This window comes from Quercus lobata, chromosome 9 (genome assembly GCF_001633185.2).
Source record: "Quercus lobata isolate SW786 chromosome 9, ValleyOak3.0 Primary Assembly, whole genome shotgun sequence".
Lineage (NCBI taxonomy): Eukaryota > Viridiplantae > Streptophyta > Magnoliopsida > Fagales > Fagaceae > Quercus > Quercus lobata.
The window spans coordinates 9,811,920-9,839,440 of NC_044912.1; the positions used below are offsets into that span (position 1 = coordinate 9,811,920).

Here is a 27,521-nt window from a genome sequence, read left to right on the forward strand (position 1 = left end):
CTACCTCGGGCTTGCTGTGGCCCATTCTTACTTTTCTACATCTCATAATGCCCATGGGTTTACTACTTCTTTCTTTGGGCTCCTTTAGGCCCATTTTCTTTCCTCAAGACCCATTTATTTACTTTATGGGCCTATAATCCATTGTTCCTGCCATTTGGGCTTAATTGTTTTTCTATTAATCCACTAACTCTACTCTGCCCATATTGTTGGGCTTCTTCTTGCTACTGGGCTTCCAAAACGAGCATCAACAATGTTTTACTTCATACATTGTAGGTACTGAAAATGGGCTTTCAAGATTTCATCTTTTCCTCTATGGTGGTGGCTGCTAGGACACATGCCAAACATGTATGTCATCCACTTGATGACCATAAAAAAGTTTCCATGTAGATCTCTTTGCATTCTTGAAATTTTTACTCCAACATGGTTATACAAGAACAAATTTTATGATCACAAAAATTCACTTTCACTTGAGGTTAAAAAATTTGTGACTAAGGTGTTGTAAGTTACGACAAATATGCGAAAAATTGTTGTTGATGACCATATTGGGAAGCCCAATAGAAAGAAGAAGCCCAGCAACGTGAGCAGAAAAGAGTTAGTGAGTGGATAGAAAAGCCATTAAGCCCAAGCGGTAGGAATAATGGATCGCAGGCCCACGAAATAAACAAATGAGCCTTGAGGAAGTAAATGGGCCTAAAAGAGCTTGGAGAGAGAGAAGTGGCAAACCCATGGACAGTATGTGATGTAGAAAAGTGAGAATGGGCTACAACAAGCTCGAAGTAATGCAAGCAAAGAAAGTAAGGTGTTGATGGCAAGTCTATGAGTCCCAAGGATGAGAGATAAGATAATTGGGCCAGGGAAGCCCAAAGGAGTTAGTAAAAGCCCATGAGAATATAGAGTTAGGAAAAAGGCCAAAAAGGCCCAAGAAAAGTAAATGGGCCAAGGATGCCCAAAAGGAAAATGGGACACAGGAGCTCGCAAGCAACAAGCCTAAATGACTATACTGAGTCATTAAGGGAAGAATAAGCAACAAGCCCAAAGAGGCCCAGCGGGCTTGGGTCTAATAACACCACAGTAGGAATAGCAGAGCGGTACTATAGGAAACATAAAGACTGTAGAAAAGAGCAAGAGAGTGGGCTGAAGGATGAAAAGCCCACGACCAAGCAAAAGCCCAGCCCCGAAAGGAGCAAGCTTTAAAGAATGAGAAGCTAGAAAATAGCTCATGCCATAAGAAGCCAAGGATAGGCAGCAGAATGTGTAGACAAGCCTCCAGATCATGGCAAATGCGTGAGCAACAAGCAGATTTTGGATATACATGGAAGTGAAGCACGCGCAAGGCCCAGACATCACCAGCCTGTACCCAGCCAATACAAGAGGTGGTGAGGTCGTAGGTCAGAGGTAAGAGGGCATGGTCTGGCGGAGGGGAGAGGGGAAAACCTATTCTGGGGTTCCTGCTCAGGCTCTTTTGGGAGAAATATCCTGCTGGGATGACATACCACCTAAAGGAAGTAAGGATGAGCTGAGACTACTAGGTGCATGCCATAAGGAATAGGAAGAGAGAGAGAAAGCACTCACACCATAGCACGACAAGCAAACAAACAAAATAGTCTTCTTTGTATGGTGGCACAACCAGCACAGGTAAGTGGTGGCGGCGTCTAAGCGATTGGCAAATCAGTAAGTGGTCGATAAGGACACCCAAACCAGAAAAAGGTAGTTAAAGGCTAAAATAGTAAAATCCGGTCACAGCAGGAACTATATAAAGGACCCTTATCATGCACAAGGGGGACACCATCACAATGACGAACACAGTAATCGCAATCTCTAAGAGAGAATAGCAACAAATAAGTAAACACTGAGAAAGAAAATGAAGAGAAAAAGAAAGAAAGGAAAGTCTTGGAAGAATAGAGAATAGGGAGTATAGAATGGCAGGCATGCACCAATAGCTTGTCCTCTCTATCCCTTTAAAGCTCTGCTCTCTATCAAAGACAAAAGGATCCTCATTGGACATAAACCATTCCGGCTCATTCCTTCAAAGCAATTAATTTCTTTCCCTGAAGAGATTACTCGTATTGAGGAAGTGGTTTCCCTTTTTGGTTTCAGCTCTGCGGCATTACTTGGCATGGCAGACTGATTTTCCTTTCTTTAATCCAAACAAGCCTATTACTATCCCCCATTTATTTCTTTACTATTCGTGTACGGAGTGCTTCTTGTCGCTCCCTTTTATTCATTTTGTCTAGTATTTCTTATGTTATCTTTATTATGTCTGTTTGCCATAACTTTCCCGTAGCGGCTCTGCCTGCCATGGACATGTGATCAAAGTTTGGTAAAAGAAAAGGGCATAGTTTGTGCACAAGCCATACCAAAGTGAGTTGCAGTTGGACCGGTCCCAACTCTCTTACCCAGAACACTAGGGCTCGGTACAACAGGAGGCAGCCCAGCCTAACATCACAAAAAGGCCCATGTGGGGTCTATGGCCCAAAGTAACGAGTTGGGCCTTGGGCTTGTCCAAGGACACTAGCGAATCCGAGGAGACAACATGACTTAGATGATCTACGTTACAAGCCTTATCACGGGAGACAAAGAAAGAAGGTCCGAGGAGGAATTTCTCCTCGGACGCTGAAAATCAGAAGCAAATGTATGTTCAAACCGCTGAAGCACACTCCCTAAACACGTGAAAAGGAAGAAAACTCAAAATATCTAAGGAAAAGCTGCCACCACCACATTAAATGCACTGCAGCTACTTTTCTGGCCTCTTTAATGTGGAGAAGACCCCTGAACAGTGTTACCTTGGCTGCCGCAACTCACAAAGGACTAAAAAGGGTGTCTGATGGGATGGGTGCTCAAGTGGGGGTTTAGATGATCAATAAGTGTAAAGCCCAGATGATCAACAAGTGTAAAGCCCAGATGATCAACAAGAGCCTATATAATGTAGAGAAACTCCTATGAGGTGGGGGGCAAGAAAATAAGGAGAGAATACTGTAGCATGCAAAAGAACCCTAATGTGGTGATCTGTATTCATAAATAAAATTCTAAGTCTCCTCGAACCAAAGGTCCTTTGATTATAATAGCTTTTATTCTTGTCTGTATTCATAAATAAAATTCATAAATAAAATTCTAAGTCTCCTCGAATCCCATGCAAGCCACTACTCAACTCATCTAAACCTAGTTCCTTAATCCCATTTATTGTATTGGGCTTTTTGGACTAGGATTCCATACAGTTCGGGTTTGGGCTCCAAACTTTGTTCCTACAATTGGCGCCGTCTATGGGAAGAACTCGAGTGTTAGTGAGTACGAGTATGACGGTTAAGCATGGCAGGATCAGGTTCACACCAAGAAAATCCACGCCAAGCCGACCCTCAACGGACAGAACCCATTGGGCCTCAACAGCAAAATAGTCCTCCTAACCTTGAGCCAAATCTGGGCAATGGAAGGAACTGAGAGGGAAGCATACATACTACTTAGACGAGCCAAAGCCACTCCCAAGTAGGTAGTCGCATATCCCAAAGGTGAAACAACCGTTAAGCCATGCAGTGAGAGATAGACGACTTGAAAAAGAGGTTGCGCCGTGCACAGCAAAGACGGTCCCCTTCCAGCTCCTACATATCCTCTAATGAGGAAGAGGATGTCAGTTATAGGTGAAGATCAAGAACTCCCCCAAGTGAAACCTTTTCCTTTGAAAAAGAGCAACATCATGAACGGAGACATAAGAGCTCGTCTAGTAAGGGTCTGGGTAATGATGCCATGAACAAAGCTCTGGATCAGATCTCTAGGTCACCCTTCACGCACAGGATAGAAGGGGCTAGACTACCATGGCATTTCCATCAACCTACATTTACCATTTACAATGGCCGAGTAGACCCTATGGAGCATGTGAGCCAATTTAACCAAAGAATGGCCATCCATTCTCGAAATGAGGCTTTGATGTGCAAAGTTTTTCCATCCAGCCTAGGACTCGTGAAGATGAGATGGTTCAACAGCTTGAAGACAAACTCCATAGATTCCTATAAGCAGCTCACCCAAGTTTTTTGCTCTCATTTTATTACGAACAACAGGGTTCCTCGACCTCTAAGTTCGTTATTGTCATTATCCATGCACGAAGGAGAAACTTTAAAGGCATATTCGGATAGGTATTGGGAGATGTACAACGAGATGGATGAAAACCACGACGACGTCGCCATCAATACGTTTAGAAGTGGTCTCCCCACTGAGCATTGTTTAAGGAAGTCCCTAACTGGTAAACCCATTACCAATGTTCATCAACTGATGGACAGGATTGACAAATACAAATGGGTGGAAGAGGACCAACTACAAGGGAAAGGAAAGGAGAAGATCATCCCTCACAAGGGGAATGATTACAGGTCGGAACGATACAACAGTAACCAGCCGAGAAGAGATTTTGCAAGACAAGCTGGACTAACCAACATGCAGGCGGTTAATGCCGTATTTAGAGAGCCGGTGCAACAGGTTTTGGAGAAAGTCAAGAACGAGCCTTTTTTTAAATGGCCGAATAAAATGGCTGAAGACTCCTCAAAGCGTAACCAGAGTTTGTATTGTCAATACCACCAAGACCATGGACATACCACCGAAGACTGCAAGAATCTATGGAACCACTTGGATTAGTTGGTCTAAGAGGGAAAATTGCGGCACCTCTTACACCCCTCTTGTGGTCATCTAGGTCAGGCAATCCAAGAACCCCGAAAAGACGTATCTTTGAGACCTCCCATAGGTACGATACATGTCATCCTTGTCGCTCCAAGGAGGATCGGCTCTTTTCCTTTCAGGGTAATGTCTCTGGCTCAGCTCTCCACTGAGGACAGTGATAGGGAGTCCAAAAGGTCTAAGAAGGGGAACTCACCTGTGCTGGGATTCTCGGACGAGGATAAGATTGGAACCATCCAGCCTCACGACGATGCTTTGGTGGTTACGCTTAGGATTGGAGGGTTCGACGTGAAAAAAGTATTGGTAGACCTGGGCAGTGTTGTGGAAGTGATGTACCCTGATCTGTACAAGGGGCTGAACCTAAAGCTTAAGGACCTAATGGCATATGATTCCCCTCTGGTAAGTTTCGAAGGGAAGACTGTCACACCAAAAGGACAAATCAGACTGCCCATACAAACCGGATCAGAAGTGGTAGAGATGGATTTTATCGTGGTCGATGCCTACTCACCATACACGGCCATAGTAGCCAAGCCTTGGCTCCACGCCCTGGGAGCAGTTTCTTCTACCCTTCACCAGAAGGTAAAATACCCATCAGAGGGCATAGTGGAGGAGATTGGGGGAAATCAAGCCATGGCTAGGTAATGCATGGTGGCTGCCATCTCACGACTATCCATTGCAGAACCCTCGGCATCTGTAAGGAATGACTTATAGCAATCAGCCACCTTGGCAGTACCCATTGATAAGCCAGCTGAGGAGATAAGATGTGAAAGTCTAGAAAGGGTTATTGTTAACGACAACCCAGAGAGATTCTTTCAAGTCGGCCCGGAACTACCTATCTGAAAGAGAGGGGAATTGATTGGGTTTCTGAGAAGAAATGTTGACGTATTTGCATGGGATGCCTACGATGCCCTAGGGGTTGATTCGAATCTCATTTGCCACTACCTAAACATTAACCTATCCTTTATTCTCGAAAATCAACCACCCCGATGCCTGTCGAAAGAGCATGCCAACGCTGTTAGGGATGAAGTGATGAAGTTGAAAAAGGCAGTGGCTATGAAAGAAATCTTTTACCCCGAGTGGTTGGCAAATACAGTGGTGTTAAAAAAGGAAAAACGGGAAGTGGTGAGTCTGCGTAGACTTCACAGACTTGAACAAGGCATGCCCAAAAGACCCGTTCCCAATGCCTCAGATAGACCAGTTGGTAGATGCAACTGTAGGCCACCCTTGAATGAGCTTCGTAGATGCCTTCCAGGGTTATCATCAAATACCACTGGCCTTAGAAGATCAAGAAAAAACAGTGTTCATGACACCTATCGGAAACTACCACTATAAGGTGATGCCTTTCGGTTTAAAGAATGCAGGGTCTATCTACCAAAGGATGATGACCAGAATGTTCGAACCGCAACTAGGTAAGAGTATTGAAGTTTACATAGACGATATGGTAGTAAAAAGTAAAGTGGTCTCCGAGCACGTGAGAGATCTTGACGTCATCTTTGGCATCTTAAGAATGCACAAGCTGCGCCTCAATGCCTCTAAGTGCACATTTGGTGTCGGATCTGGCAAATTTCTAGGCTATATGGTAACTCACAGGGGAATAGAGGTGAGCCCGGACCAAATCAAAGCAATTCATAACCTACAAGCTCCTTAGAACCCAAAAGAAGTCTAGAAACTCACTGGAATGATCACGGCATTAAATCGGTTTATTTCCCGATCTGCAAACCGATGCCGACCTTTCTACCTCTTAATGAACAAGTGAAAAGGATTTGAATGGTCTAAGGACTGTGCCCTAGCCTTCCAGCAACTTAAAGAATACTTGTCACGGCCACCCATCATGTCTAGCCCTGAGGCTGACGAAGTTCTGTTTGCCTACATAGCGGTGGCCCCTCACGCTGTAAGCTTGGTATTAATACGGGTTGATAACGGCATACAACGGCCAGTGTACTATGTAAGTAAATTGTTACATGAGGTCGAGGTGCGTTACTTACCACTGGAGAAGGCAATTCTTGCAGTAGTGCATGCCACGCGAAAACTGCCCCACTACTTCCAGGCACACACAGTCATTGTCCTGACTCAACTTCCCCTCAGGTTGGTGCTCCAGAGCGCCGATTACACAAGAAGAATCGCCATGTGGAGCACGCTCCTAGGGGTTTTCGATATTAAGTACATGCCTTAGACCTCTGTCAAGGGCTAAGTCCTCGCTGATTTAATAGCCGAATTTACTGAACCCCCAATAGAAGCAGTAGTAGAGGAGGAAAACATGGATGGAAAATCGTTTGGCACAATCTCTGCATAAGGAGCCTCACAATGGAAAGTCTACGTTAATGGCGCGGCAAACCAAAGGGGATCTCGGGTAGGGCTGGTTCAAATATCCCCTGAGTAGGGCTGGTTCAAATATCCCCTGAGAAGATTACCATTGAAAAATCATTAAGACTTGGGTTCTCGGCTACAAACAACGAAGCCGAGTATGAGGCTTTGCTACAAGGAATGGTTATGGTGCAAAAAATGGGTGGAAAGGAGATAGAAGCGTTCTCGGATTCCAGACTGGTTGTAGGCCAGGTGAGAGGCGAGTTGGAGGCTAGGGATGTGAGAATGCAGGAATACCTTGGTCAAATCAAACGTTTACAATCAGATTTTGAATTTTTCAACTTGACACATGTCTCTAGAAGCGGGAACACACATGCGGATTCATTGGCCACTCTTGTCACGACCTCGAAGCAAGATCTACCTCGAATCATCCTTGTCGAGGATTTATGCAAGATAGATGCAATCACAAAGGATATAGCTCGAATCCATCAGGTCAAAGTGAGTCCGAGCTGGATGGAACCCATAGTGAGTTTCCTTAAAGATGATGTATTGCTAGAAGAGAAATTGGAAGCCGAGAAGGTACGAAGAAAGGCTCCTCGGTTTTGGTTGTCAGGGGATCACAAGCTATACAAGCGCTCCTATTCTGGGCCATATTTATTATGCGTATACCCAGAAGCATCAGAGATATTGCTCGAAGAACTGCATGAAGGAGTTTGTGGGAGCCACATAGGAGGAAGATCGCTAGCACACAGAGCCCTCACTCAAGGGTACTGGTAGCCGAGCATGCAGAAAGAGGCCCAAGAATATGTCAAGAAGTGCGACCAATGCCAGAGATTCGCCCCAAATATTCACCAATCGGGAGGAGTCCTTAACCCCCTTTCCAGTCCTTGGCCGTTCGCTCAATGGGGTCTGGATATTGTCGGCCCTTTCTTGAAAGCAGCAGGAAACAAGCGATACTTGATGGTTGGCACAGATTACTTCACCAAATGGGTCGAAGTTGAGCCTTTAGCCAACATCAAGGATGTGGATGCAAAGAAATTCATCTGGAAAAACATCATTACACTCTTCAGAATTCCTCGCACCCTAATCTCGGACAACGGCCTTTAGTTTAATAGCAAAACCTTCAGGAAGTACTGCTGCGACTTTGGAATCACGAACCAATATTCCACTCTAGCCTATCCTCAAGGAAACGGGCAAGCCGAGGCTGTAAATAAGGTCATAATCAACGGGCTGAAAAAAAGACTGGACGATGCACAGGGAAGATGGGTGGAAGAACTACCACACGTCCTATGGACCTATCGAACCATGCCACGACGGTCAACGGGAGAAACTCCTTTTTCGATGACTTACGGGGCCGAGGCTGTACTCCCCTTGCAAACTAGCTTCCCAACGTTGAAAACCAGCACCTTTACCCCAAGTAACAATGACGAGTCGTTAGGGAGAAGTCTAGACTTAGTCGAGGAGAGAAGAGAAAATGCAATGATCCAACTGGCCTATTACCATCGAAAGCTCAAGCAGGGGTACGATACTAATGTAAAGCTAAGGCCACTAGGGCCAGGCGACCTCATGATGAGAAAAATTTTGGGTAGCGCCAAGAACCCATCCTGGGGAAAGTTGGGACCCAACTGGGAAGGCCCATATCGCATCACTTTGGTGGCAGGGATAGGTGCATATTATCTAGAAGACCTAGATGAGAAAGCTGTACCCCGCCCATGGAATGCAAATAACCTAAGAAGGTATTATTATTAATGAAAGCGGTTTTACCTATATTGTATTTCGTGATAACTGCGCATCCTTCGGCTCGTTTCCATCTATCCAAGTTTTAAACAGAACTTAAGTCCAGCATGGCTCCTCGGACCACAGACTTAGGGGAAATTAACAACTTATGGTATCTATCTAAGTTTTAAACAGAATCTAAGTTCTGCATGGCTCCCCGGACCACAGACTTAGGGGAAATTAACAACTTATGGCATCTATCCAAGTTTTAAACAGAACCTAAGTCCTGCATGGCTCCTTGGACCACAAATTTAGGAAAAATTAACAACTTATGGCATCTATCCAAGTTTTAAACAGAACCTAAGTCCTGCATTGCTCCCCGGACCACAGACTTAGGGAAAATTAACAACTTATGACATCTATCCAAGTTTTAAATAGAACCTAAGTCCTGCATGGCTCCTCGGACCACAGACTTAGGGGAAATTAACAACTTATGACATCTATCCAAGTTTTAAACAAAACCTAAGTCCTGCATAGCTCCTCGGACCACAGACTTAGCTGAAATTAATAACTTATGACATCTATCCAAGTTTTAAACAAAACCTAAGTCCTACATGGCTCCTCGGACCACAACTTATGGCATCTATCCAAGTTTTAAACAGAACCTAAGTCCTGCATAGCTCCTCAACCACAAACTTAGCTGAAATTAACAACTTATGGCATCTATCCAAGTTTTAAACAGAACCTAAGTCCTGCATGGCTCATCGGACTACAAACTTAGGGGAAATTAACAACTTATGGCATCTATCCAAGTTTTAAACAGAACCTAAGTCCTGCATGGCTCCTCGAACCACAAACTTAAGGGAAATTAATAACTTATGACATCTATCCAAGTTTTAAACAGAACTTAAGTTCCGCATGGCTCCTCGGACCACAGGCTTAGGGGAAGTTAGCAACTTAGGACTTCTATGTAATTTTAAAACATGACCAGAATCTTGCATGGTAGCCTTTACTGCTTAAAGTTCATTGCACAGTTTTATTCTTCTCATTTGGTTATATTGGCAGAGTGTTGTTGTAAACATCGACTAAAGAAACAACCAGATTGACTCGAAACGATACAATAAAATTCCATCAACGTCAAGCATAAAGATAAAAAATGAGAGAAAGAACATTTGTATTAATAACCAGGAATAATACAATGCTTTTAAATGAGAAGTCTTTGAAAAAGAACAAAAATGTAATACAACTTCCATCCGAAATAAAAAAAGAGAGGAGATAAAACCCTAGGAGCTAAGCCTCAGCAGGGGGATCTTCTTTTTGCTCTGGCTGAGGAGGTGGAACATCCTTGGCTTTAGGACCAGCCCCATGACCCTCGGCCTCGATGACTGTCTCCTTAGAGGGATCCTTGGCCTTGGAGGAAGGCTTCTTCCCTTTACCCTTGCCTTTACCCTTCTCTCCCTTCGCATCCTCACTTTGGATGGTGACCTGACCAGAGCCCCTGGTAATTTCAGCTAAAGGGATGGCATTAGGAATATCCACAGGCTGCTCGGAAGCTTCAGGGGCATTGGCAAGGACCTCTCGGATCTCTGGAGGGTAGAAGACGTTCTCGGGCAACCTTATAGCAGAATTTGCAGGGACACCTGCAGCATTAAGAGCCTGAGCCCATGAAATGCTGTAGTAATCCTTGCATACTTCTAGCAACTCTTCGGTAAGCCTCGCTTCCGTTTCCTCCGCTCCAAGATGATAAGCAGCCCTTTTCTCGGGCTCGGCTGCTTCCTTGGCTAGCTGGGCCTCGTCCTTGGCTTTCTGCAATGCAACTTTGAGATCCAGAATGACTTGCTTTTCAGTAGCAAGGTTGATCTCAGTCACGTGTAGTAGCTGGCGTTGGTCTTCAGCTTGTTTCTCGACGGTCTTCAAGCAAGCCTCAGCACTCCTACGGCCTATCTCTGCCTCCTTGAGCTTCTCAACTAGCTCATGATGCTCCTGCTTGAGGGCCCTAGGGTCTTCTCTACCTCGGCACGAGAGAGGGCTTCGACGTCAGCCAACTTGTGGTTGTCACGGCACCACTCCTCGGCCATAAAGACCTGCTGAGTAATCTGCCTAAGAATGACAAGATGACATGAGTTAGAATATAATACAACCCAATGATCCTGCCAGTAAGAGGATAAGTTTCCTTACCATTGCAAGATCCCTCTTCAGGGACAGGAAGAGTTCACCCTGTGAAAAGTGCCTGTAAGCTTCCATGTCCCTGGGGAGGAGCATGGGCTGCTCTAGGGCTTCGGCAATGTACCCCACTCGGCCCCTGTTGTACTCTCGGACTGAGGTGGTATAAGGAATTGCCGCTCCGTCCACTTCAAGCCGAGGGCTCCAAGTGTGTGGGGGAATGCGCACTTCAGCCCAGTCCAGCTCTTCTCGGCTCTCCACAGACGGAGCCCTTTTGTCCCGAGTCTCTCGGGTCTCTCGTATGCACTAATGCAGCTTCATAAGATCAATTTCAGAGAACTTATTAGTGGTTGCATGTATAACTTTAATAAAAATAGGATTTTACATTTTCTATTCCAATTGCATCATTCAATTGATCTTATTTGTACCGCTCACTCGCTTTATATTTTGGTTTGGTTCGGTTTTCCTGCATATAGCCAAACTCTCTCATCAAATTATTTAAGGCATGTTCTCATCCAATCCTTCCAAAATACATAATTATTCCTTCAAAACGAGGGAACATTGAAGGACCATGCTTTATCCACTACAACAGAAGTCAATGATGAAACTCAGGAAAATGTTCTTAAACAAAAACACGTATGCTCTAATACTAATAAAATAAATCAATTTAATAGTAGATTAATTGAGTTAATTTATAATTTATTCCAAACAAATAGTAGAAACAGTTATTTCAACCGCTAATAATATCATCTTAAAAGCAACAATAAGCAATATAAACAGTAAAACCTCACAAATTTTGGTGACGAGAAGTTAAGTACAAAAACCAATAAATAAATAAAACCATTCTTACACGAGGAGGAAAAAAAGAAGAGAAAAAGAAAAAGAGAAAAAGAGCTGGTATGAAATTGATTGAACATGACAAGGGGGCCAAGATGTTCCTTATTCCTTTGTCATACAATTCACACCTTAAATTATCCTGGACTTTGTGAAGTCTAGTTGATACCATGCACATCATGGGATCTAATGAGATTTTAAGGTACCACGTATTGTTAAGGAAATTGATAATTATTTGAAAAAGAATGTAACTTTGACAAATGTTAAAAACCATTTCCTTAAATTGATAATTGTCATGGTCAAAGGAGTTTGTTATCCAAATAATTTTTCTTTTTGTAAAATCACACACTCTTGTTCAAGTACACCAGACACGCTAACATACTCTAAAATAGGGCTGTCCACGACCCGTCTGGAGCCGAAAAACCGCCTAAACCTGATCATCTTCACTCGAAACCGCCCGATCAAAGCTTGGTTATGGTTAGACAGGAGTCGCCGGCGCAAGCACTCGAGACCATTGGTTCGAGTTGGGAGTTGGCTGTTTGAGAAATCGATGAACCCAACCCACCCGATGAGTTGTTCTTCCCTTATCGGAAATCAAAAACTCAGCCAAAAACCAGTAAGTCTGAACCCTTAAGTTTGATGATATAGGCAGATTTCGGCTAGATCTATCAAGATCTCGGCCCGATCTTTATAGACATAGGGAAATATTGGCCAGATCTGATGAGATCCGGCAATATTTCGGCCAAAATCCAGCCAGATTTCGCTCCACTCCGGTGAACCTGAAACTGACCGATATGGACCCAAAACCGATACGACCCGAATCGACAAACCCAAAACTCAAACTGGGTCGATTGTGGGTTAAACTTCTCCCCACCCGATGCATTCGGGTTAAGTTCGGGTTGGGCACAAACTCGACCTGGCCTGACCCGTGGACAGCCCTACTCTAAAATGTCCATAAATTTTCTAAAGTAAAAAGCTTTCTAGAAAACATGTCCATAAATTTTCAAAATTACTTTATATTTTCAGAAGACTTTGTAAACTTTCAAGATGAAACCAGTTTTAAAACACAAATTCACACCCCATCTCATGTAAACAATCTATACAAAATATTTTAACAATTATTACCTGTTTTAAAAATAAATAATAAAAAAACTTAATTAGCCAATGCAGTTGAAGCAGAACGTATAAGATAATTCTTTCTTTCTTTTCATGGCTCACATATATCCTTTTTTCAGTTGCTGAAATTTTGCCCTAGATAACTAGGGCATATACAGAGCACTTATAGTTTAGTTAGGTATAAAAATTAATGACCAATTTGATAGTACTAACGGGTGTCCAATTGCAATATTCAGAGTATAAAGAAGACATATAAGGTGTATGGGATAGAAGATTTATGTTCTACTTTACCAAGATTGGTAAATTTTTTCATAACTTAGGGTATGTAGAACCTATGATCTGTGTAAACTAGCTGCAGTTCTACGCCAACTGTGAAGATGGTGAGATGTTTCACTTGCTAGTTGCTAATTGATTAAAGGAGATATGGTCCTTAGTGACCGCAATGACCTCTGAAGTTTGAGATAATGTAAACCAAAAAAAAAAAACTATTTTATAATAATTATGATAGGCACACGTACAAGAGACTGATTGATTAGAATTTAGAAAGGACCACTCTTCAAAATGGAAGAGTAAAATTACTTGTTGACTAGAAAATTAAATCAGTACCAATGCGTAAGTCAAGAGTAGAACATATGATTCGTGTAAACTGGCACTAGTCCCACGCCAACTACGAAGATGGTGAGAAGTTTCACTTACTAGTTGCTAGTTGATTGAAGAAGATATGGTCCTCAATAACCACAAGTGTGACCTTGACGTTTGAGATAATGAAACCAGAACCAAATAATAATAATAATAATAAATAAATAAATAAAACCCCCCATCTTATTCTTAATCAAATATGCAATAATTATGATAAGCTCACACAAAAGGCTGATTGATTATAATTTTAGAAAGGATCATAGTAGGCAACATGAATTGGTATGCACCACTCATCCCTTTTAGTTTTTGGTTTTTGTCCAACCTTTCCCTACATATAGCCAAACTCTCTCATCCAATAATTTTATGAGGGCCTTTCAAGTTTTAATATACATAGGGTATGTTTGGATAGAACTTATTTTGCTAAAACTAAAAACTGAAAACTGAAAACTGAAAACACTGTAGCAAAATAATTTTTAAATGTGTGAATAGTACCGTGGGACCTATTTTTAATGAAAAAATTGATAAAAAATGAAATTTGTGGGTCCATGAACAGTGCACGGATGCACTGTTCATGAAAGACCAGTCAAAAGTTGCAGCTACTGTTACATGAACAGTAGCCGCTTGTGGGAAAAACGCGTGAAAAAAAAAAAAAAAAAAAAAAAAAAAAAAAAAAAAAAAAAAACGCAGAAACGCACCTTAGCCAAAACGCAACACTATCCAAACATTGCCATAATTGTTCCCTAAAAACGAGGGAAACAATGAGGAATTGTACTTTATCCATGATAGTACGGGTTAAGGATTACACTCATGAAAAAGTTCCTAAACAAGTATACCTATGCTTTGTTACCAATTGAAAATTTCAATTTAGACCCCAAATTATTTAGGTAGTAGATTAATTGCATTAATTTATAATTCACTCCAAACAAATTGCACAAAAGGGTATTTCAACCTCCGGAAATATCATCTTAAAAGCAACAATAAAAGCTCACACTGATTTTGGCGATGAAGTGAAGTGGAAAACATGTTATAAAAATAAATAAATAAAAACGTCCTCAATAGTAAAAACATTACAAGGATCCAGCCTCTTATAAAAGTCATCATAGAAAAAGCAGTATAAAGTATAAACAATAAAACCCCACTCGGATTTTGGTGATGAAGTGAAGTGGAAAACAAATTACAAAAATAAATAAAGAAATAAAAACCCCCCTCAATAGAAAAAACATTATAAGGATCCAGCCTCTTATAAAAGTCACTATAGAAAAAGCAGTTATAACTCAAAAAACCTTTACACAACTATACTCTTTATGGTAACTTCTACGAATGCCACATTTGCCTTCGCAGTGGCTCCAAAACCATTTTAATCTTTCTATACGAATCTCCTCCGCCGATGAACCCTATTTAGATCCTGAAACTCCAGTACTCCGAGGAACTTAAGAACTTACAACAGTGAACTTAGTGTAATAAAAATCTCTATGGTTTCAAAGCACCCAATCAATTTTAACTTTTGAATTACAACTTTTACTAGGTACAAGAAGAATTTTCCAGTTTTTGTCTCAAGATGAAAAGCTTCAAGATGTGAATAGATATATAGCTCTGGGTAGGACAACCTTTCTACTACAGAAAAGTCATGCAACATGTGTACTATTATGTCTTTAAGTTGCACTAGGAATTCGGACAAAATGGGATTTTGTCCTTTTCGGGCAAATTAATTAGCTTTATACCTCCTTTTCCAAACTAAGTAGGGAAATGACCCTCTTTTAAAACTCGATTTATGATAAATCGAGTTAGGAAAAAAAAAAAAATTCTAAAGCATTATAGTGGTGTTTTAATGAGCCTATAGTGACGTTTTTAAGACCTATAGTGACGTTTTTTAACTCGACTTCAATGAAATCAAGTTATAGGCAATTTTTTCACCTATAACTCAATTTCATTGAGGTCGAGTTAAAAAACGTCACTATAGGTCTTAAAAAACGTTACTATAGGCTCCTTAAAACGCCACTATAAGACCTAACTCGATTTATGATAAATTGAGTTTTAAAAGATGGGCATTTCCCTACTTAGTTTGGGAAAGGGGGTATAAAGCTAATTAATTTGCCCGAAAAGGGCAAAAGCCCATTTTGTCCCTAGGAATTCAAAATCTACAAATCTCGCTCGAGTGAATGGGAACATCTCGCGAGTGTCTTAAGTTTATTACATTTCTTGATTAATGATTGCATGATGAGTGAATCTTCTTATAGCTACAGCAAACCTTTATGTCTTCAATTTTCTTAGGAGATTCTTAATTTAACGGATTTAAACAGTACTACGTAATCTAACTAAGTTTATTTCGTTACAATACCAGCCATATGATTTGTAAATATGGAATTTGGTAATATTTAAAACCAAAGAACGAGCTCTTAAATCCTTAATAAGGGGCTTGTTAAAGCCACAAGGAATATTTTCTGGCATCCACTGGAAAAATAAGATGAGTACTCTTTGAAATTTTTATACACTAAATAGTCTAAATACCCTAAGACTACAACCACAAATTTATATCATATTAGCATTTTGTAAAATAATTTGTGAGTTTAGAATTTTCCATTTGTAATAGAATTTCAATTTTAGGCTAAAAAAAGGAAATTTTGCCAAAAAAATTTCTTAAACAAATCTTAATTATATCATACCATATAAGGGGTCAATTTAGACTAAAATACTCTTTAAATAAACTCTCTAAAATAATGAGATAAAGCTTTGTTCTACAAAATTCTGTAAATTATAAAAATAAAAATTATAAATTAATAAGAGGTACTTTTTTATAAGCATCGCCTTGCTCATACAGTCATATTTGATATAAGAAAACTTGAAGTCTTTGATGTGAGTACAAGATTAATAATTATAATCCTTGAGTACACCATGATTGCAACCCATATCATCACTGAGGACCTCTAGTTTAAAAATACTTACTCTAATTCGGGGATGACTTCTAAATCTAGATCTAGAGGCGTTGCAGGCGTACTTGCATTGATTCTTGTAGTGCTTGTAGAGGCAAAGGGATTTGGAGGCATTGTCAAGTTATCACCATCACCCTCCAACATTTGAACCCCAACTTTCATGGAAGGACGATCCACTGGGTGCCATTGGATACACCAGAGTCCCACAATTGCCAATTTCTTTGCAATTTTAGCGCCTCCATTATCCTCAACATAGACTCGTAAGTCTTCCTTTTTCTCTAATAGATTGTATATCCATTCTGGAAAATATATTTGGCTAGTGTTCTCCATAGTTACACCAAAATTTTTCCTACCTCCAACCATTTCAAGCAACAATATTCCAAAACTGTAAACATCTGATTTATAAGACACAGTCCCAAAGTTCCTAGAGAACACTTCTGGTGCAATGTAACCCATGGTCCCCCTAGCTGTGGTCATGGACACTGCACTCTGATCCTTTGCACACAACTTGGCTAGACCAAAATCAGAAATTTTTGGATTGAAATTTTGGTCTAGCAAAATATTATGAGGTTTGATATCAAAATGGAGAATTCGTTGATCACATCCTTGGTGAAGATATTCGATTCCTTTTGCTATGCCAAGAGCAATGTCTTGTAGTTTTTCCCAACCAAGGAAACGGTTAGAATCTACTGAGGAAATGAACTTCTCTAGTGAATCATTTGGTAAGAACTCATACACTAATGCCCTTTTAAATCCATCAGCGCAAAAGCCAACTAAGCGAACCACATTAACATGGTGGATTCTACCCATTGTTCCCACTTCATTTATGAATTCTTCCCCATTGCCCGTGGAACTGTTCAGGATCTTCACGGCAACATGGATTTCATTCGAAAGCTTTCCTTTGAACACTGTTCCATAGGCTCCTTGTCCTAACTTCTCAGTAAATTGATTTGTAATCCTTTTAACATCGTTATATGAGTACCTTGTGGGCTTGAGAGCTCTGTAATCCTCCAAAAACCTTTCAATCCTTGCTTGATTTTCTTTTTCTGTTTTATCATAGCGATAGACACGGTAGAGTACATATACCACTAGTTCCAAAAGAAATGACCCCAAGATGGAAACTGTATGTTAAACACATTCATGAGTCTAGAAAACAAAAAATAATTTATTGAAAATTTTCAAAAATGGCCAACGGAAAACTCACCAATAATCACTATTGTTGTTGATCTACCTGTAAAATACTTTTACATAATTAGCTTCTAATTGCACCTATATGAAAATAAAAGATAATTTTTTGTATTTATATCACTAATAGCAAGAAAATCATTTGGTATTCTCAAAGTAAAGCGACATAGTACTCCGTCCTCTCATATGATTGGTCAATTCCCCAATTAAATTCATGGTGGGATTGATCATTAATGTGAGAGGAGATAATATCATATTAACAAGCTAGGTTATATTGCATACAAACCTTATGTCCTAAGTTTAGGCTTCTTAAAGTTCTAATGTAATAACAAATTATTTTCCCTCAATCAATTAATTACCATGCTTTTGCTAGTCTTTTTAGGTATTAATGCGGTTCAATCCATTGGAGAACCAAATCCATGTTGATGAGTCCAAATCTTCTATCTCACTTTTCCTGCTCCACTCTATACTCCATCAATAAAACTTACAACATATTCATTTGATTAATTAAATACTACCATTATTGACTTATTAATACTACCATTATTAATTAATGGTAGTATTTAATTTATTAAGTAAATATGTGGCAAGTTTTTATTGGTGGAGTATAGAGTGGAGTAGAAAAAATGGGACAGAAGATTTGGACTCCATATCGATATCCCTTAGGTTTGGTTCCAACTGATGAGCTACCAATAGACAAGTAATTATTTAGTATTTCTTTTTCTAAAAAAAAAAAAAACACTTATTTAGTGTTCTTGAGAGTACAAAGAGTATTATGTATTCTAACATTACAAAATAATGAATTTTACTAATTAAATTTAAATTGAAATTCGTTATTTATGTGAAAGGAGCAGGTAAAATATTATATTCTTGTATTACAAGAATATCTAATAACTTTTATCGAAATACAAGACTAGTTCTAAAGTAATATTCTTTTGGTAGTTGGAAAAATAACACTTCATGAATACAGGATATTACCATTACAGTGCAGATTTATAAACTAAGCTTGGTCAAATCAATACATGTTGGCTTGAAACGGGAAGAACTTGTGTGATTATAAAAGTGGAGATAGGGTAGAAAACAATACCTTCATTGTCTTTGTATTTGTTGGGGGCCTGGGGGGTGAGGTGGCAGCCCTCAGTTTCGAAAATTTTGGTATTATTCTTAAATCTACAGATGTCGCCTTTCACTTCACAGTCTCCGCACTTCGGTTCGGACCATGTCAATTGAAGAGAAGAACTCCATATATGAGATGGAACTGATGAAACGTTATACATCTTTTTACATAATAATATGGGCAAGTCTTGGATGTCATCATCCGGATCAAAAGCATAAACTGGGTAGCCACTTCTACTAAGACAATCAATCCGACGGTAATGTTCTGCATCTGTTTCTCGCGTTCGCGTACAATTGAAAAGGGCATAGTCATAAAGATAATTTCTGAATTGGAAGGGCGAGGAAGATATGTTGAGTCCCGGGATTCCTCGTGAAGAGCAAGAATCTGAGACAGTTACGTTAATCAACTGAGATTCGTAATCAATGGAATTGACAAAGGTTTTAACTGAAGTAGGCAGCTCGAGCACAGTATCATTATTATGAGAGCAGTAGAGATCAAAGCCAGGATAGCCACACTGCTGGTCTGGCTGCCTGTCTTTCAGTCGGAAAGGAAATCGGATGCCTGGGCCATGGTGTCCACACCATAATTCGGCACAACTATTGTGGCCTTCTCCAAGGTCTACGATGAAAAGCACAAACAACAGTAAGGATGATGGGATAACTATTCTTGGGGAAATATCCATATCTGTGGTCTCAAATCTCCTAGATATCCATATTTGTGGTCTCAAACTCTTTATATAGAGGATTTTTTTTTTTTTTTTTCCTCGTACGATATATAGTATATACTCTTTTATATCCAGGGGTAAAATTCATAGACTGGCGCTATTTGCCAATGTTACTCTAGTTTTTCTTCCTCGTAAAGAGACTAGACCTACTAAACAGTCTAAACACGCACATTATTGAAAGATTAAAAAAAAAATCCAAGGTAACTTTTAAATATTATTTTTTTATAATTTTTTTTTTTATGAATATAATATATATTATCAAAAAAATTATTTAACAAAATTAACCCTTACGCACAACTGCACAAGAATAAGTTTGTTTTCTTTACAGCTGTGCTCCACTGCCTTTATAATCTTTATCTAAAATCTGAGGCAGTTGTAGCATTGGAAAAACTCCTCTCTCTCTCTCTCTCTCTCATAAAGTCATAATGGTAAGAGAATTAGGCTTCACTGCAGGACTCACGGTCCTCATTGCTCTTGTTCTATTAGTCCCTCCAGCTAATTGCTTTACAAATATGGATAATCGACCCTGTGCCAATTCTTCTTCCTGTGGCAATATCCACAGTATAAGCTTTCCGTTTCGATTGAAGACCGATCCAGAAAACTGCGGGAACTCAAGGTATGAACTATCGTGTGAGAACAATCGTACGGTGCTGTACTTAAATGGAGGAAAATACTACGTACAGGAAATCAGTTACAACAACTACACAATCCGGATTGTGGACTCGAGTGTACACAAGGACAATTACTTCTCCTTCTCCACCCCGACTTATTCTTTATATCGATATAATTTCCCATCATCATATATGAATACGCCTAATTATACCACGTATCTGCCGAAGGAGACGAGGTCGGAGGGGAATTTACAGCTATCACGGAGTTTGGTTTTGATGAGCTGTGAAAAACCAGTGAAATCTCCATTGTATTTGGACACTTCTACTTGCAATTATGATGAAAACTCTTCTTCTATATCTGATTCCAAGAGGTACAGATATGTTAAAGTTGGTAGAATCAACGCATCCGAAGTGGAGGACTCGTGCCAAGTAGAGAAGATGTTTCTGACTTCGTGGCCAATAAATAAAGATGACCCAAATATCTCCTGTAAAGGCGTCCACAATGAATTAGCGTATGGTTTTGAGATTTCATGGCTCAGAGGTATTTGTGAAAGTTATTGCGAAAGATTCAACCATCATTGCTACCTCGATGACGCGAACCATGTTCAATGCGACGACTACAGTCCTGTTGGTAAATAAAGCCAATACACTTTCCCTTTACAAGTTTCTTTTCCGAACTCCTGCATTTTTCCACTGTCACTATTCACTAACCATTCATGTATTGTTTCTATTAAACTTCTATAAGACCAAACTTCTTGGTGCATACACCATCCATAATTCTTTATCAATGTAATACACATGCTCTAGAATGTTTTAATTTTTTCAAGTCTCAGTATGTTTTAATTTTAAGGTTTCGATCCAATCGCTGATAAGTTTTTCTTTTATTTGTCATTGCAGGAGTGCTTGACCAAATGCTAAATATACTCGGTGGTGAGGTTTCTATCTCAAAAAGTTGTTTGAATTGGGTAATATAGAATGGACAATAAAATAGAATTGTATGAGTAATGGTTCCTGATGTGATGATGACACAAAGTAGTGGAATAATTACCATGTAGTTGGGCGATCAATTGGTCTAGACTCTATCTAAAACTTTATGCTTAAACAAATGAAAAGTAATAATTATCGAATTTTTGAAGAAGATAGCTTCTTTGTGTGTACCCCATCCATTCCAATGTAATAAACATGTTAGGGAATAGTTACTGTAGTCGTATAATGACTCAATTCAATTTTAAAGTTCTCAACATTGATATTGTTTTTCCTTTGTCAAAAATGCAGTTTTGCGGAATAAATTTGTTGAAAGTGCACAATGGTGGAAGAAAACACCATTTTATTCATTGGGAGGTGAGGTTTCTATCTCAAATTTTTTTTTTGAAGAATAGTAATTAATACAGAATGAAAAAGGAAATAGAATGCATGAGTAATTGCGCCTGATATGTGATGATGACGCAGGTAGAGGAATAACCATGTACCTGGGGTAATTCGTTGATCTCATTGAATACAAATATTTTGTTTTACTTTTTAGTAAAAATAGTAAATGTGTTTGATTTTTTTTTTTTTTTTAAATTTTGGTTATTTTATAAGAAAAGTCAAACACATACATAGTAATTGGTAGAACAAAAACACAAATTTGAAAAGAGATCAAACCTAAGAGATGTCCTACTTTAGTATCATAATAAATTATCGATTCTCCTAAAAATTCAAGTTAATAGGAAATATTAAGTTTAATTATTTAATCATAATTTTAACAATCTCATTCTTTTGGGCTTGATGAATGAAAAGTAAAAATTATTGAATTTCTTAAGAAATTAGCTTCTTTTGAATAAAAATTTACCTTTCTTGGCTCTCAGTTTTTCCATGTGAATAAAGGTTTAGTACTTAGTATTCAATGCAAAATGCATGTCTGAGCATTTACTCCATTATAACCTAATTAAAATATCATTTGCTTGACTTGATGGGAAAATTCTTCAACCCTAGCCGTAGGTTACCTAATGTTAAATTACCAATTTTTTCAAAAGCTTAAGATATTGAGAAATGATAAATTTAATCTTTTAACCCCATAATTCTAATAACTAATGCTTATTGGGAACTCTAAAGGCATTTGATTGAGTCCGACTCAATTAAAGTGACATCCCAATTTTAAGACCATATATATAAATTATAAACTCTACTGGCTTTTATGGTTGTTGATATTTCTTGCTAAGCATGGCCCAATGAAAGATCTTACTGCAGTTTTATTAGGCCTTAAACTTTTCAAGTTATTCGGGTCACTTGTTTCACTAATTAGTAATTCATTTTTTGGTAGCAAAAAGTAATTTCACCTTTTTCTTGTTTGTATTTCCTGCAGATTGTTTGTTCATAGTACTACCAAAAATCGGTAATAACCTGAATCTCTTCTTCAACTTTTTTTTAGTATATCATTCCTTAAGATTGTGATTAAAAATAGTTTACCGTGCATGCAAACAAGACATAAATATTAGTTATATTAAAAATGAAACAAAATATATTGTGCTTAATTACTAGGATTAAGAAGGTATGTAGTTGTAAGTCTAACTATAATTTCAACTAAAAATTAAAAAAGCTGACAGGATCAACAACAAATTTGTTTTCTTATAGTTATTTTGGTGATGTTTATGCACAGTACTATTTTACCTTGAAGCAAAAACTGTCTTGGGGATTCTATGTGTGATGGCCTTTTTGATATATAAGTGGCGTAGGAGGCATTTATCAATGTATGATGCTGTTGAAGAATTTTTGCAAAACCAAAACCTTATGCCAATTAGGTACTCTTACTCAGAAATTAGGAAGATGTCCAAAGGTTTTAAGGATAGATTGGGTGAAGGAGGCTATGGCATTGTATATAAAGGAAAGCTTCAAAGTGGTCCTCTTGTTGCTATAAAGATGTTGGGTAACTCCAAAGCTAATGGGCAAGAATTTATCAACGAAGTTGCAACAATTGGAAGGATTTACCACATGAATGTGGTGCAACTCATTGGTTTCTGTGCTGAGGGGTCAAAGCGTGCCCTTATATATGAATATATGTCTAATGGTTCTCTTGAAAAATACATTTTTTTTCGAGAAGAAAGTATTCTCTTAAGTATTGAGAAAACATATGAGATTTCTCTTGGAGTAGCTCGTGGGATTGAATATCTACATCGAGGATGTGAAATGCAAATTCTGCATTTTGATATCAAGCCTCATAACATTCTTCTCAATGAGAACTTCATTCCCAAAGTTTCTGATTTTGGGCTTGCAAAACTTTATCCGGCAAATAATAGCATAGTGTCTTTGACTGCTGCAAGGGGAACACTAGGATATATAGCTCCAGAGTTGTTTTATAAAAACATTGGAGGGGTCTCTTATAAAGCTGATGTTTATAGTTTTGGCATGTTATTGTTAGAAATGGCAAGTAGAAGAAAGAACATGAATGCATTTGCAGACCATTCAAGCCAAATTTACTTCCCAACTTGGGTCTATGACCAATTTAGCAAAGGAAAGGACATTGAAATAGAAGATGCCACAGAGGAAGAGAAGAAAATTGCTAAGAAAATGATCATAGTCGCATTATGGTGCATACAGATGAAGCCTAGTGACCGTCCTTCAATGAACAAAGTTGTAGAAATGCTTGAAGGAGAAGTTGAATGCTCACAACAAATGCCTTCCAAACCTTTCCTATCATCATCACCAGGGAGACCGACAGGGGATGTAGGAGACAACTTAAATTCAACTAGTTCATCATTTCAATCAGGTGAATCAAGTCAATCGGCTAAACTTTAAATGCAAGGGAAAGCTAACACCACTGCGGAAATGGGGCAATTATTCTTCACGTATTTGATGGCATAAAGACACTTCATTTTTTTGTGTAACAAATAATTGGTCCCTTGATTTATGATAGCTATCCTTACCTACAACAAATTTATTTTTTGCTTAGTACGTGGCATATTTCTTTGTTAAAGTCTTTTTAAGAGGAAACAAAATTTATAACTTTATAATTGTGAATGTGTAATTGATTAAGTTAACAAACAATGTTGAAAAACTGGGCAATGTATATTGGAGTGGCAATAGCTCAGTTGTAGAAATTGCTATACTCCTATTTATATATTCAGTTTTCTTCTCTTCCCCTCTCATCATTTTCATATCTATGAGAAGGGATTTTTAGTTTCACTTTCTTCACCTATGAAGTGTTGATTGTTGGTGGTGCTGGGAATCATTGGAAAGCATTTTCACAAATCCAAGAGCACTTAGAGGCTTGGGGTTGGCTGCTCAATTCATGTACTCCAAAGACTAATTGAAGAAAGGACTTAGCGTAATCGATTGCTAGCTAGAGTTTGCAGGGCTCAAATAGCGTAATCGATTGCTAGCTAGAGTTTGCAGGGCTCAAATACTAGGGTAGCTTAGGCTTGAAGGGTTTAATGTAAACTTGTATTGCAATTATTCACTAGTGGAGGTGTGGTGGTGGTGGTGTTGTTGAAAGGTTTTTCCACTGGGGATTTTGGTTTTCCTTTTCGAAAATATGTTTAGTGTTTTCATGTGGTTTGCTTTCTTTTATTCTACTTTTCATATTGCTTTACTTGCTTTAGTAGCTATGTGAATATGCATGCAATGTGAAATTGGTTAATCACATTTATTGGACATTAATTGATAGTTTAGGATAAAAGTGATTTAAGTCGTAAAATTGGGTATTTGGTGTCTATATTTGCCAAGGGTGTTAGGTAATATTTCTCAATACCAAACCCATATGCTCTCTTTGTGAAGTCAAATACTTGTTCTCAAGCGGTTTTAATTCACCTTGAGTGATTCAAAAACTGATTTGTGCATAAACAATGCTCCCTTTTTTCTTTTCTCAATTTGATTAATCATACTTTTACCTATACACATTAAAGTTATATTTGTATTAAAAAATTGATAAACAATGAAATTGCTGTTTCTATTTATAAAATTACTATTATTTAACAAAATCATATGACAATTGAAAATGACATCCATTTGGCGTAATCAGAATTTCTAAAACCTAACTTTCATTATACAGTTTACTAGTCGCTAACCCGTGCTATGCACGAGAACTTACCTATTTGTGAGGTAGATTAAAATAATTTTATAAAATCTTAAATTGATTAAGAAACTACACCATTACTTAATTTGCTCTTGTATGACTTCAATTTGTGTTACAATTTGATGAAGAAGCCATTGCTTGAACATGCAATAGCTTACAAAAAATTTATCAGCCAATTTCAGATACTACAAAAAATAACTCAAAAATTTAGATATTAAAACTAAAGACCAAAAAATATTAAAGAATCAAATGATTCACAGCTTAGAAATTATTAAAACAAAACAAAATACATATGACTAAAAAATAGAAAAATATAAGAAAAAGATTGGGTTACATTCAAAAGAATAATCCATGGTTATAGGTTTGCATCCTATCATAAAATATCACGTTAGTGAAGTAGAGAGATAATAATAATAATAATAATAATAATAATATCAACATTTGAGTTTGAGTTTAAGTTGGACTTGTTAGAGAGATAGATTTTCACTCCTTGTTAAGTTTGGATCAAACAAAAATAATTTTATTTAAAAAAAATGATGAGTTTGAGTTTAAATTGAACTTGTTAGAAAGATAGAGTTTTACTCTTTGTTAAGTTTAGACTAAAAAAAAAAAATTTTATTTAAATATTATACGCGTAGAAAATTGTAAGAGTTTCAAAAATTTCGATTGTGTGTGTGTGTGTGTGTGTGTGTGTGTGTGTGTGTGTGTGTGTGTGTGACGTAGAAAATTGTAAGAGTTTCAAAAATTTCGATTGTGTGTGTGTGTGTGTGTGTGTGTGTGTGTGTGTGTGTGTGTGTGTGTGTGTGTGTGTGGTGTGTGTGTGTGTGTGTGTGTGTGTGTGTGTGTGTGTGTGTGTGTGTGTGTTGTGTGTGTGTGTGTGTGATACAGATATATTATCATGTCTAATTTTGATTAGTGTAACAAATATCTTTGTGCCGTACACATAATAGGTCAATGTCGGCAAGGCTTACTCAGCACCAAAAAAAAAAAAAAAAAAAAAAAAAATTTGTCGGCAAGGCAAAATTATCGAAAATGCAATTCAAGATTGGTTGAAAAGTGCCGCAAAAGCAATTCAAACTTGGCTGAAAATAAAAAATAAAAAAAGCAAATCGAGTATTTTAATCGGCCTGGCTTTACTTCCCTTGATATTTAAAAATTAAAAAACAAATTCTAAAAAGTTGTAAGCACTTTTTCCCCCCTGAATGTAATTATGCAAACACTTATTCAAAATATTTATCTCTTTTTTCTTTCTCTTAACAACATTTTATTTTCCCACATATAACTCGTTACTTTTTCTTTTTCTTTTGAGAATCTAAATATAACTCATTAGCTTTACTAGCATTCAAAGCATATATATTCAAAAATATATAAGTAAATCTCATTAATAAAAACTCATTTTCTTTTTTAAAAAGAAATAAATTTGACATTTTGTATTTTGAAAGTTTCTTTTTTGAAAGTTAGAGATACATGAATGCATGTTTTTTCAACCAACTTTGAATTACTATTATTTAACACAATCATAAGACAATTGAAAATGACATCCATTTGGCATAATCAGAATTTCTAAAACCTAACTTTCATTGTATAGTCTATGATACATGATATGTTATCATGTCTAATTTTGGTTTAGTGTAACAAATCTTTTTGTGCCGCACACATAATAATTCATAATTGATTTTGATTACAGGTCAATGTCGGCAAGGCTTATTCAGTACAAAAATAAATAAATAAATAAATTGTCGGCAAGGGAAAATTATCGAAAAAGCAATTCAAAGTTGGTTGAAAAGTGTCGCAAAAGCAATTCAAAGTTAGAGATACATGAATGCATGTTTTTCTTCTTCTTTTTTATTAAATTCCGTGATAAAAACTTTGAGAGTTGACCTACATGAACTTATTTTTATTTATTATTGTTATTATTATATTTCTCTTATAATACGTTATGTACAGGCATATAAAAGAAACATTTATTATTTAATTTATCTAAAATAAATTGTTTTGTACACTTTTATGTTTTATAAAGCTATTGTTATAATTTAACGTGTAATATTTAATTTATTTAAAAAATATATTGATTTAAAATGCTTAGAGAATGTGGGTTCTTGTTAGTTTGATGGGTAAAATTTTTGTTGGTCAAATAAAAGACTTGGATTCAAAGCTATCTTAAACCAAAAAAAAAAAAAAAGTCTAATTGGTGCCTTGGCCTAATAATAAAAGGAAATTATTAGGGAGAGGATACTATAGATTTCAAATCTTATTGTATCTATAAAAAAAATAAAAGAATATTAATTGTGATTGATAAGGACCTTACAGAGTCACTTCTTGGCAAAGGAAAGGAACCTATCACTTGGAGACATTGGACGGACAGAAGTTGCACCATCCATGGAACACTGAGCACCTCAGGAAATACTACCAGTAGAAGACAGCAGGGAAAACGACACTCCTCATTTCTAGTTTATTTCTTTTAGTTAATTTTTTG

At 37.9% G+C, this 27,521-nt stretch overlaps 4 protein-coding genes across 4 annotated transcripts; 3 read left to right on the forward strand and 1 right to left on the reverse strand.

Moving 5' to 3' along the window:
• The first annotated feature begins 4,086 nt into the window (after nt 1-4,086).
• On the forward strand, nt 4,087-4,617 carry LOC115961175. The gene has a single exon (XM_031080203.1). The coding sequence runs from the start codon at nt 4,087-4,089 to the stop codon at nt 4,615-4,617; it is 531 nt and encodes a 176-aa protein (XP_030936063.1).
• Nucleotides 4,618-4,782: 165 nt separating this feature from the next.
• Nucleotides 4,783-5,298, forward strand: LOC115961176. The gene has a single exon (XM_031080205.1). It carries the CDS (start codon nt 4,783-4,785, stop codon nt 5,296-5,298), a length of 516 nt encoding a protein of 171 aa, XP_030936065.1.
• Nucleotides 5,299-16,221: 10,923 nt separating this feature from the next.
• Nucleotides 16,222-19,346, reverse strand: LOC115960971 (rust resistance kinase Lr10-like). The gene is made up of 3 exons (XM_031080011.1): nt 18,631-19,346; nt 17,563-17,589; nt 16,222-17,479 (listed from the first exon to the last, which is right to left on the reverse strand). The coding sequence occupies exons 1-3, from the start codon at nt 19,340-19,342 to the stop codon at nt 16,368-16,370; spliced, it is 1,851 nt and encodes a 616-aa protein (XP_030935871.1). The 5' UTR covers nt 19,343-19,346; the 3' UTR covers nt 16,222-16,367.
• Nucleotides 19,347-19,775: 429 nt separating this feature from the next.
• On the forward strand, nt 19,776-24,042 carry LOC115960970 (rust resistance kinase Lr10-like). Its single transcript, XM_031080010.1, has 5 exons — nt 19,776-20,626; nt 20,893-20,925; nt 21,271-21,336; nt 22,340-22,369; nt 22,634-24,042. Exons 1-5 carry the CDS (start codon nt 19,810-19,812, stop codon nt 23,767-23,769), a joined length of 2,082 nt encoding a protein of 693 aa, XP_030935870.1. The 5' UTR covers nt 19,776-19,809; the 3' UTR covers nt 23,770-24,042.
• Nucleotides 24,043-27,521: the final 3,479 nt, after the last annotated feature.

Bases quoted from the DNA above. Each gene is read 5' to 3' on its own strand.
- LOC115961175 (XM_031080203.1), top strand. From the start codon at position 4,087: ATGCACGAAGGAGAAACTTTAAAGGCATATTCGGATAGGTATTGGGAG.
- LOC115961176 (XM_031080205.1), top strand. From the start codon at position 4,783: ATGTCTCTGGCTCAGCTCTCCACTGAGGACAGTGATAGGGAGTCCAAA.
- LOC115960971 (XM_031080011.1), bottom strand. From the start codon at position 19,342: ATGGATATTTCCCCAAGAATAGTTATCCCATCATCCTTACTGTTGTTT. The intron at 17,590-18,630 runs GTATTGTTTTCT...AGTATTTTACAG, and splicing joins CAAATACAAAGACAATGAAG to GTAGATCAACAACAATAGTG. The intron at 17,480-17,562 runs GTGAGTTTTCCG...TTTAACATACAG, and splicing joins AACAACAATAGTGATTATTG to TTTCCATCTTGGGGTCATTT.
- LOC115960970 (XM_031080010.1), top strand. From the start codon at position 19,810: ATGGTAAGAGAATTAGGCTTCACTGCAGGACTCACGGTCCTCATTGCT. The intron at 20,627-20,892 runs GTAAATAAAGCC...TTGTCATTGCAG, and splicing joins CGACGACTACAGTCCTGTTG to GAGTGCTTGACCAAATGCTA. The intron at 20,926-21,270 runs GTGAGGTTTCTA...TCAAAAATGCAG, and splicing joins AATGCTAAATATACTCGGTG to TTTTGCGGAATAAATTTGTT.